This window comes from Corylus avellana, chromosome 8 (assembly GCF_965113065.1).
Source record: "Corylus avellana chromosome 8, dhCorAvel1.hap1.2, whole genome shotgun sequence".
Taxonomy (NCBI): domain Eukaryota; kingdom Viridiplantae; phylum Streptophyta; class Magnoliopsida; order Fagales; family Betulaceae; genus Corylus; species Corylus avellana.
In genome coordinates, this window is record NC_142497.1 from 9,000,404 (window position 1) to 9,011,773 (window position 11,370).

The 11,370-nt window shown below is 36.0% G+C and overlaps 2 protein-coding genes across 2 annotated transcripts; one reads left to right on the plus strand and one right to left on the minus strand.

Moving 5' to 3' along the window:
- The first annotated feature begins 4,247 nt into the window (after nucleotides 1-4,247).
- LOC132162891 (toll/interleukin-1 receptor-like protein) lies at nucleotides 4,248-4,694 on the plus strand. The gene has a single exon (XM_059573111.2). It carries the CDS (start codon nucleotides 4,248-4,250, stop codon nucleotides 4,692-4,694), a length of 447 nt encoding a protein of 148 aa, XP_059429094.2.
- Nucleotides 4,695-5,220: 526 nt separating this feature from the next.
- On the minus strand, nucleotides 5,221-7,467 carry LOC132162874 (uncharacterized). The gene is made up of 3 exons (XM_088519270.1): nucleotides 7,338-7,467; nucleotides 6,553-6,751; nucleotides 5,221-5,963 (listed from the first exon to the last, which is right to left on the minus strand). Exons 1-3 carry the CDS (start codon nucleotides 7,444-7,446, stop codon nucleotides 5,288-5,290), a joined length of 984 nt encoding a protein of 327 aa, XP_088375396.1. The 5' UTR covers nucleotides 7,447-7,467; the 3' UTR covers nucleotides 5,221-5,287.
- Between the last annotated feature and the right edge of the window lie 3,903 nt (nucleotides 7,468-11,370).

The following is an 11,370-nucleotide window of genomic DNA, read 5'->3' on the forward strand; positions in this document are numbered from 1 at the left end:
TTTTCAATCTCTAGTTCCCAGCTTGTAATTAAAGTCATTGTAATTACTTAGAACACCTCATGCATGTATAGTTAAAATAGGTTTCTTTCTTTGTAATTGCTTATGCTTATAAATAAAGTTTTCCTTCATTGGTTTTGGTATTCCGCCAAAATCAGTCCATTAAATTAAAGTTTTCTTTACATTCAACATTTCAACCTACAGAAAGCCGCAGAGATATGATGAGGCATAATCCAATTGGCACCCACAACAGAAGAGGTGTTCCTCACATGCCTGTAAGTATATCTATCATCAACTTTCTGGTTTCACATGACATAATAATGTCATTCATGTTGATGAGTCGTGAAAATCTTAGTACTTCAATTTTTTCGGTTTGAGAAATGGGTTCTCTGCCTGATTCATGTTGCCCGTGAAATCTAATTAAGTAATTCTAAATGGTTTTTAGGTAATCCATGAAATTTTTTTATTGAAATCAATTAATGAGCCCCTTTCTATTTATTTGAAATTCAGAATACTCCCAAAATTGACATTGGGTTTAAATTTGCCCATATGGGGGCTCTAATGAGTTTCTTGGAATTTTCTTTTGGAAATGTAGAGGGGGTTTCGTCAAGGTGAAAGATGATTGCGAAGCCAACCCTTTTGCTTGAGTTGGCTATTTTATTTTATGAATTTAACTCATCAACTAACTAAGGTTGTGGGTCAAGCTGCACATATCAACATTAGGTTGTGGTCCAGGGGTCCAGCCTGGGATTATCTCATTTGGAGCTAGAGGGTGATGCAAAGGAGGTGGTGGAGGCCATAAAGCAAGTGGACACCTGCTGGGGGAGGAACGGACAAGTGTTGAATGATGTGAAGATGCTGCTCAACAACTTCCACGTATGGCAGGTGACTCATGTTAAAAGGGGGGCCAATGTGGCAGCCCACACTTTAGCCAAATTGGCGCTGTCAATAGGGGTAGAACAAATATGGTGCGAGAACTTTCCGTTATGTATGCAGGACATTGTCCTTGAAGAAGCAATTATCATGAATTAATAAAGATTAAAATCTTTTCTCAAAAAAAAAAAAAAAAAATTAGGTTTTGGAAGTTCCCATTGCCTACCTATTGGCTCCAAAGTGGGTAAACTTTGGTTTACAGGAAGTTTTCAATTATTGGGAAGAAAATAATATATATATATATATATATATATATATATATATATATATATATATATATATATTTCTTCTCAAACTATCAACGGATTTGTAATGCTTTTATTGAATTATCAATTGATCATGTTGAATATAGGATCCACGAGTCTCCTAGCCAGGAATGATGAGCCATTGAGACTTTAGATGTGGCCGTGGTAATATTTTACTATCGTAATTATCCGACAACAATTAAGTAAAATCTTAAAATGTTTGAATAATTGTAAGTGCATTATAGATTGATAGTATTGTTTTTCATATATAATGAATGTCTTTCATAGAGAATAAATGCTTAGTTTATTAGAGTTAGGGAGTGCAGATTAACCAGTTATCGATTACCGAATTTAATCGAACCGATAGTAACTGTAACCGATAGTTATCGGTCGGTAATCGGTTAAAAATTTTATACCGATAAGCTTATCGGTCGGTTAATAATTTTTTATCGAAAAACCGATATGACCGATAAGTTTTTTAATTTTTAATTTTTTATATTTATATTTAAAAAAAATTCAATAAGCTATTTTAGCAAAAAATATACTAAAAAAATAACTATTTTTTAATAAGCTATTTTAGGCTTTAGCCCAATAAAACGTATTTTTATCTCCAAAACAATTAATTTTTGGCCCAATTAGCAACCCAATAAAAAGCCCACAAAAGCCCAAACCGACTTAACCGACCGGTTAACCGATTACTGATATGACCGATAATTTTTTGTTAACATTTCTTATCGGTCGGTAATCAGTTAGGATTTGGTTAACCGATAGCTTATCGGTTAACCGACCAATAAGCCCATTAACCGGACCGATATGACTGATACCCAGCCTTAATTAGAGTCCATCTCAGATTTATGTTAACATATAGTACTCCTATAGATTTAATAATTATTTTCAAAAATAGAAAATGAATCCACATAAGTGAAAGTATAAATTCAATAATTATTTCATAAATGGAAATGGAAATGGAAAAGGAAAATGAATTCACATAAATAAAAGTGTAGCTAGGTCCTACAAATTATTTAATAATCATCTTAAAAAATAAAAAATAGCTTCATACATATTTTTATTCCCAACGCGTGAGCTACCTACAGTGCAATGGGCCATGCTTTCTTTCATTTCCCACTACCTTTCTACGTACGATCTAGAGGGATTTTCTTTTTAAAAAATCATAATCAATTGCAAAAAGGCAGCGACATCTAGGAAGGATCACATTTAATATTTATCCTAATTAATTTTCTACTTCAAATATTATAAAGTTACAGTGTGCGATGTGGAAGTTGCAAAAAAATTTCTTCTTTCTTTGACCAACGCGTATGCCTTTTCTCATCTTTCAAGATTGTTTATTTTTTATTTTTTTGTTGGTAACATTTCAAGATTGTTTATTAATTATAAGGAAGTTGGCAAGAATTTTCTTCTTTCTTTGAACAGTCATTTAGCAAGGTATAAGAAGAAGGAAAGAGAAAGAGAAAAGAGAGAAAAAAAAAAAAGGAAAAGAGAAAAGTGATGTGCTTTTGGGTTGGGTATTTTATTACACAAATATTACCCCACTTTCACATATTATAAACTACTAAAATTTGGTTTGAGGGTTTGTTAGGTAAATCCTGTCTCTGCCAACAACACTCACAGCCTCTCTTCCTTCTTCATATATTTCTGTTCAAAAATTAGCTTATTGTTGTTTGTAAAGCAATTTAATAGGAATGTCCGATAATTGGTGTTTATTGCAACCAAAAGACAAGGTATGAATAATGCTAATTCATATCAATAATACAAACACAAAACCATACAACACCATACTATAGTTTTCAATTAGTCCATTAAAATTATTATATGTGCTAAATTCAAAAACAAAAATGAAATCCACAACTTTCTGTCTTTACAAAAGAAAAAAAAGAATTCAATCAACATCTGCGACTGTTCGTATTAATACTTAGTAGTATTAATTAAATATTGTGAGTTGAGTGTGATTGCTTTTGTGGATTTTGTGCGTAAACGAGTAAGTAACATTGTTAGATAATGTTTTAATGAAGAGGAATGTTAGGTTTATAAATAATAATTTTAAAAAAAAAAAAAAAAAAAAAAAAAAAAAAAAAAAAAACTTTTACAATATGATTGAAAATAAGTTAAATTTAATTTGAGAAAAACTCAACCATATTGTGTCATATAATGTTGTAAAAGTGCTTTTATAAAATTGGTTTGTATTATAGGTTTACAAAAGCAAAAAACAAAAACAAAAACAAAAACAAAAGAAAATAAGAGAGTGGATAGTGGGAGACAAAGAAATAAATAAACAAATATAAAACAAAGTGAGTGGTGGGTAAGGAGAAAATAAGAAAAGAGAAAGAGGAAGTGACGGAGAAGGGAGGAAGAAGAAAAAGGAGAAAAAGAAAAGAAAAAGAACAGAGGGAGATGGGGGTGGGTGAGGTTGTCGGTAGAGGAAGAGAAAATAAAAAACGAAAAGGAGAAAGTGGGAAACACTCGTGAACCTGCTACGGCGTGAATCAAGGCACTTAATTATATTACTCTAGAATATTATAAAATTTTAGATTAAGCTTCCACATGCAGTAGAGGCTCTAGTAGTTGCTAGGTCACTAATAAGCTTTACATGAGTTTGAAAAATTAAAACAATCATCCTCACCCTCAATCAATCATCCTAGCATTATTTCCACAAAACTTGCCCAATATAACATTTTAAAAAAAACCCATTAAATTTAAATATAAGAAAACGTTTCAAATTTTTTTCAAAAAGTCGCATGGCCACCCTCCCATTTAAAAAAAAAAATCAAACTGCTTTTTAATTTTTAATTTTTATTTTTTTAAAGCAAAAAGAGATCATTGTAGCACTAATTTGCTAGAAATCTATGTTGTTTATTATACAAATATCACCCCACTTTCCCATATTATAATGGTGATGTTGATTTTTGGGTTCGTAAGAATGTTTTAAATGTTGATTTTTTTGAAAAATTGTGATGAACATTAACAAGAGGCCTAACTGCTTTACCAAACAACCCCGAAAAGAGTCGCTACTTAAATAATAATCAGGTTTTCATACGTCAAGATCAAGCTTCTTCCATGGCCTTTCAAGCATCCTCTTCTTCTTTCGGCCTTCGATGGCCTTACAATGTATTCTTGAGCTTTAGAAGTAAAGATACCCACCTCAGTTTTACTGCTTGTCTATACAAAGCTCTATGTGAAAATGGAATATATACCTACATGTATTACAAACTTAGAGAAGAAGGGGAAATTTCACCGGAAATTCTCAAAGCCATTAAAGATTCAAGGACTTCAATAGTTGTACTCTTTGAAAACTATGCATCATCTACATGGTGCTTGAGTGAGCTGATCGAGATCCTCCAGTACAGGGAATCAAACCAACAAATTGTTTTATCAGTGTTTTATAAAGTAGATCCATATATCCGACGTACGACATCAAAAGAAAAATTTTGGAGAAGCATCGGCTCAACACCAAGACAGGTTCATGGAGGAAACTATGCAGAGCTGGAAGGCGGCCCTGAATAAAGTGGCCAATTTGTCTGGGTGGCATTTAGAGAAAGGGTATTTTCGACCACGCAAGCTCCTTTATTCTAGACCTCTAATTTTCATTCATCTATATCTTTACTTAGAGCATTCCCAGCAGCTATCCTGTCATTTTTCTTAAACTTAGGGATCCAAACTACTTTATGCTTCCTTATGTCAATATGCACCCCAATAGCTTCCCTTCATCATTCCCTATATCATTAATATATATATATATTTTTTATTTTATTCTTTTAATTTATTAAACAAACTTTCTCTCTCCCTCATATTTTCTTGAGGAAGGAAACGCTACCTCTCACGGGGAACATGTTCTTCTTGAGGAAGTACTCCAATGTATTTCTGATATTATTTCTGTTGAGTGATGTGTTCGGGATTCTACATTAATAAAATTTATGCTAGAGTCATTAAAATAAATAAATAAATAAAATTCTATATTTTCTCCATTTGAATGAATAATCGAATGTTTGATCATTATTTTCTTCCACGCAAACATGATGAAATGCCACATTATTAAATAAATTCATTGGCATCTGAATTAGCTAGTGCCAAGTTGAACATATACACATAAAATACATTTATGGGAGTTTACTTTTAGGTTCTCTAATAGGCTGCTTGGCTGCATGTTTAGCATATAACACAAATACCACGACCAAAAGTGCCGCCACAATTAAGTTGACCAATTTCTTCGGCTTCTTCAGCTCCATCGCCAAACTATAAACCCATTGCGTATAACCCTCTTGCTCATCATTTTCAGTTATTGGTCGTTTCTCCTTCTTCCCTGCATCCCCATGAGTTTTCTGCTTCTCACTTGCGCCTGCAACTTTTCCAGCTTTCTCCGACGAACGGATCGTTTCTTTCTCTGCTTCCGGCGATGATGTGCTCTGCTTCTTATTTGCATGGTCGCTTGGTAATTCCTTCTCCATCTCCGGTACCGGCGTCTTTCGGGAATCCTTCTTCGCCTCGCTAATTTCGTTACCTTTTGCTTGTGCGGTGGTTTTCCCCTCTGTTTGTTTATCCGCATTGGCCGGCAACTTTGAAGAAACTTGTTGAGCAGCCTGCTCTTGAGCACTCTTCTGGGTCGGTAGTGGCTGGTCACTTTTCGGCATTTGTTGAGGCCTCGGAGCTTCCGCAGGTGGTTGTTGAGCACTCTTCTGGGTCGGTCGTGGCTGGTCGCTTTTGTGCATTTGTTGAGGCCTCGGAGCCTCCGCAGGTGGTTGTTGACCACTCTTCAGAATCGGTCGTGGTTGATCACTTTTGGGCTTAGCTTCCGCAGCTGGTTTTGCCTGTTTAAATATAAATTAAATCATTAAATGACATGAAATATGCTTGGGTTTTTAAAAAAAATGATGTGATAGTTTATGCTTAGGACTTGTTTGGAATTGTGTTTGATAAAAAATTTGAAAAGTATTCTTTTTTTTTTTTTTACTTTTTTACTTTAAAAATGATCAAAAAACACTTTTAGAATAAAGTGATGATTTAGGGCCTGTTTAGGTGTGCATTTGAGGTGCTGCATTTAACACTTGAAAAAGTTGTTTGAAGAAAAAAGTACTATATAAAAGCACTTTTAAGGGTCCAAAAACTAAAAAATAGTCAAAATGCACTTATAGTAAAAGCTTAAAAATGAAGCTTTTGTCAAAAAATACTTTTAACTTAAAAGCTCTATCTCTCAAACATGCTCTTAACATGATATCAATGCAGAAATTCTGAGTTCGAACCATGTCTTTGTCAATCATGTCGCATTTCAATTAAATATTTCTAAACGTATGAAAAAATATTAAATAAATTAAATTATTTAGATAAGTAATGATTTAACATTGCCTGTTCCTGTAATCTTGTCAGCGTGATCACTTTAGGGTGTTTGATGTAAAGCATGCCGCTTTCATACTTTGCAGTGATTGAATTAGTGTCGATATTTGACGCGATGGGGAATTCCTTTTGGAAACGCCGCCATTTGTTGTTATCAAGCAAGCGTTCGCCGGAGACCCTCAGGATACGAGTTGATGAGGTCACCTGAACCTTTAGTTGTTCCCTTTCAAAACCTGCATATTCAAGAGATGGTTATGTTAATAAGGCATATATCATGTAATTAATCTCGAAGGTTTTTACCTTTTCCTGTTTTCTATTCTACTAGAATCCTATATCTTAATTAATCCTCTCGGTAAACTTTTTCCTTTCCTCAATATCTAGTTTTTGGTTAATTACTTTTATCATTTAGGGTGTGCTTCACATTGCGATTTCATAAACAAAAAGTGTGTTTTTAAACTAAATCGCAGAAAATTAATTGTTTGGGATTGTATGTTTTTATGCGTTTTCAAATCGCATGTAAGGAGGTGATTTTTTTGAAAACGGGAAATTTTAAAGGTCAAACTGTGATTTTTTCAAACGCTTAATTGCGTTTTTAAAATCATATTTTCAAATCGTTATTTTTAAAATCGTAAACCCAAACAAATTATTAAAAACCTCATTAATATAATCTCAATAAGTTAAACGCATAAACCTAAACAAATATAACGAACCATAAACATACTCAACTGCATATTTAGCTAAAATATTAAATCTGAAAACTCAAATTCGACTCATAACAGATATAGATTAAAAAAAAAAAAAAGGAAAAAATAAACAGACCTGGGAGAACAAGGATTAGAGTGTCATGATCTTGCTCTCTTGCCCACTCCGTTGAAGGATCAATATCCTCATAAACACGATTAGCAGGAACATGTTGCTTGGTATCCATGATCTAAATAAAAATATGTTTATTTTTTTCTTTCTGTTAAATATTTGTTGCTGTTCTTTCTCTGTTGGTCTGATGCAGATGAAAGCTCAGGTTATACGTTGGTTTTATATATAAAAACGTGCAAGGAAGGGAAGATTGATTTGTGGTTGGAAGAGAATCAATCTTTTGGTGTTTTCTTTGGATATAATTATTCCTTTTCTTTTCTTTTTATTTGTGTTTTGACCCTTTTGGTTGTTTAAGAATTCAGAGATCCCTTGCCCTGGCTCACGTAGAAGTGTTGGAGTGATAGTGTGAGTGAGTATTGAGACATTTGACGTACAATAGTGATTAGTTGTTTTGAAATAAATTAATGTATTATTTACTCTCATAATTCTCATACGTTACATATTGATTATGTAACTCTCATAATTCTCATAGGTTACATATTGATTATGTACGTATTATATTATTGGCCTCATTCAACTATAAATATGTCTTTTTATTGTACAATTTTTATCAACTGAAGAAAATATATGTAGCTAAGGCTCCGTTTACTTCGACGTAAAATTGTTTCCAAAAAATGATTTTCATATTTTATGATGTTTACTCCGACGTAAAATAGTGGTCAACAGAAAATATTTTCCTTTTGACCGAAAATTCTTCTTTAATTTTAGGAAAGTGGTTTACAGTTTTGAAAACCGAAAACTATTTTCCGACTATCAGCATCTCATTCTTAAATCGATGGACCTTGCCAAGACTCGCCCAGAACCTCGCCGGGACTTGACCGGGTCCCACCCGGGACTTGACCAGGACCCACCCGGAATCGAACCAGGACTTGACCGAGACCCACCCGGGACCTGACCGGGACTTGACTAGGACCCGCCCGGGACCTGCCATGAGACTTGACCGGGACCCGCCCGAGACTTGACCGGGACCCGCCCGAGACCTGACCGGGACCCCGGAGGGACTTGCCCGGGACCCTCCCGGGACTTGACTGGGACCTGCTCGAGACCTGCCCGGGATTTGCTCGTGACCCGCCCGGGACCTAACCGGGACTTGCCCGGGACCCGCCCGGGACCTGCCTGAGACCCGCCTGAGACTTGACCGGGACCCGCCCGGGACCTGCACGAGACCCGCCTAGGACCTGCCCGAGACTTGTCCAGGACCCGCCCGAGACCTGCCCGGGACTTGCCCTGGACTTGCCCGGGACCCGCCCGGGACTTGCCTGGGACCCGCCTGGGACTTGACCTAGACCCGCCCGAGACCTAACCGGGACCCGCCCTGGACCTGACCAGGACCCGCCCGTGACCTACCCGAGACTTGACTGGGACCCGCCCAGGACCTGACCGGGACCCTCCCGGGACTTGACCGAGACCCGCCCGGTCAAGTCCGGGACCCGCCCGAGACTTGAACGAGACCCGCCCGGGACTTGACTGAACTTGCCTGGGACCTAACCGGGACTTGACCGAGACCCGCCCAGGACTTGCCTGGGACCCCGCCCGAGACTTGACCGGACCTGCCCAAGACCCGCCCGGGAATTGCCCGGTCGGGTACTGTGCTAGTCCCGGTCAAGTCCCGAGTAGGTCCCGGCGAGGTCCTGAGCAAGTCTTGGGTAGGTCCCGGTCAAGTCCCAATGGGTCCCGAGCAGGTTCCGGTCAAGTCCCGGGTAGGTCCCGGCGAGGTCTCGGACAAGTCCCGGTTAAGTTCCTGCAGGGTCCTGGGCAGGTCCCTGCAGGGTCTCAAATAAGTCTCGTGCAAGTCCTGGCGAGGACCTTATTGGAAAAAATATATATAAAAAAAAAAAAGATATTAAAAAAATTATTTTTCGTGTGCAAAGTAAACACCGTAAAATGTTTTCGACCGAAATATTTTCAAGGAAAATGGCTTTCCTGAAAATATTTTACAAAGGAAACCATTTTACGTCGAAGTAAATGGAGCCTAAAAAAAGGCTTTGACGTGTGTATATAGGCCATAGGCCGAATCACCTTAATGAGTATAGTATTTCCTTTTAATTTATATTCTAACACTCTCGACACGTGTGGGTTCAAACTCTCCCAAGTGATACCTAAAATTTTAATAAAATAGGAGGTGAATTACGAAGACAGGGTTCAAACTCATTACCGCATAAACTTTATAGGATAAGTGATTATTTAACATGTTATCAAAAGGAAAGGTCTCAAGTCCGAACTTTATCTCCGTCATTCACCTTTCATGTCAATTAAATATTTCACGTGCGGGGCTACATTTATTGAGGTGAAATTTGATTCCACATGTGAGAGAATATTAGAATATTAATTAAAATAATGTAATTGACCTTTTTTTATAAATTGCTTATCCATCCTTTTTCAGGAAGACTCTAGCCTGTACAAGAATCTGCTACAGGAGTTAGCTCAGCATGAGGGTTTGTGCATACCAATATATAACACAACAAAAGCAGGTCCATGTCACACGCCAATGTTCTTTTCAACTGTGGAAGTAAAAGGAGAGATATTTCGAGGGAAAGTTGGGAAATCCAAGAAACAGGCAGAGTTGAATGCTGCTAAGGTTGCTTACTCTTCTTTTCTAAACGAGCGTAAGTCTCTTGATTCTTTTTTAATAATATCTACGGCACAAGGAAGGTCCATTGACTTAGAGGGCGTTTGGCATGCAATCTCGGAGACAAATGTATTATTTAGAAGTCCCTTTTTTTGAAAAAAAAAAATTACAATTCGAAAATGAAAAAAATCAGTTTTTCTAATTGCATGCAATGCAAGGAAATTTGTTTTTAAAAACACAGGATTTTATTGGACGTTTAACTGAGTTTTTCAAATTGCACATTTGAAAATCAATATTTTTAAATTGCGCTTTTGAAATCGCAAACCCAATTGCAAGAAGAGCAAGCAGAAATAGAATTAATTTGTTCTCTCCTGGACATAGATTTGACTCTAATATGTATATTTGTTATCCATCTACCATGTCTAGAAATAAAATCATTTTAGAGAATTGTTGAAACTGTGGAAAAAAAAAAGAAGCTATATATATATATAGGTTTGCGCTTAGATGCTTTTTGATGTATGACGTTTTATCAAATCACTCCCGAAAGGTTCATAAGTTATCAATTTACTCCCTAAGATTACAACCCTTACCAAATATATATTTTTGTCCTACTTCCGTTCAATTTTGAACGGTGCTTTCATGTGATACCCAATTAGAAGACAACATGTGTCCCATTTGATAAAATTATATAAAAACAAGTAGGAAAAAAAAAATTGGCTTCTTTTTATTTATTTATTGATTTTATTTGTATTTTTCTTTTTTATATTTATATTTCCAACTTTGGTTTATTCTTTTTGTTTTATTTAAAGTCCGTGATGGTGCTTTGACAATGTTGGTTTCCTGTTCAGGTGGATGGAGTGGGAGTGCAGCCGAGGTTACTTCTCCTAATCTTGTGGAATTACAGCACAACCTTGAACATGAGTGTGAGTTGCTTCCATCTCCGACCATTGAGTATGAGGAACCTGCTAAAGAAAGCACACGTAACATATTCACTCAATGCCTAATACATTTCTGAGAAAAATCAAATTCAATCCCTAAGTTTTCACGCGATTTCAATTTAGTTCCTTTGGTTTAAAATAGATCCCTTCGTCAACCTATCGTCCAATTAACTAACAGTATGCCACGTAAGACCAGTCAGATAATGACACTTGACTCAATTACTTAAAACTATAAATATGTCATAATTAAGAGTTTTAAACTTTTTTTATTTAGAATATATTTAAAATTTAATGTAATTGTGTCACGTGGCACGAACAATTAGCACGTGACATGTCAAACAAGCTACATGGCATTAATTAATTAGTTTGACATAACATACCATTAGTAATTGAGGGACCTATTTGAAGTCGAAGGAAAACTTAAAGGACCTAATTAATTGTTGAAATTAAAAGCGTAAGTATTAAATTAAAA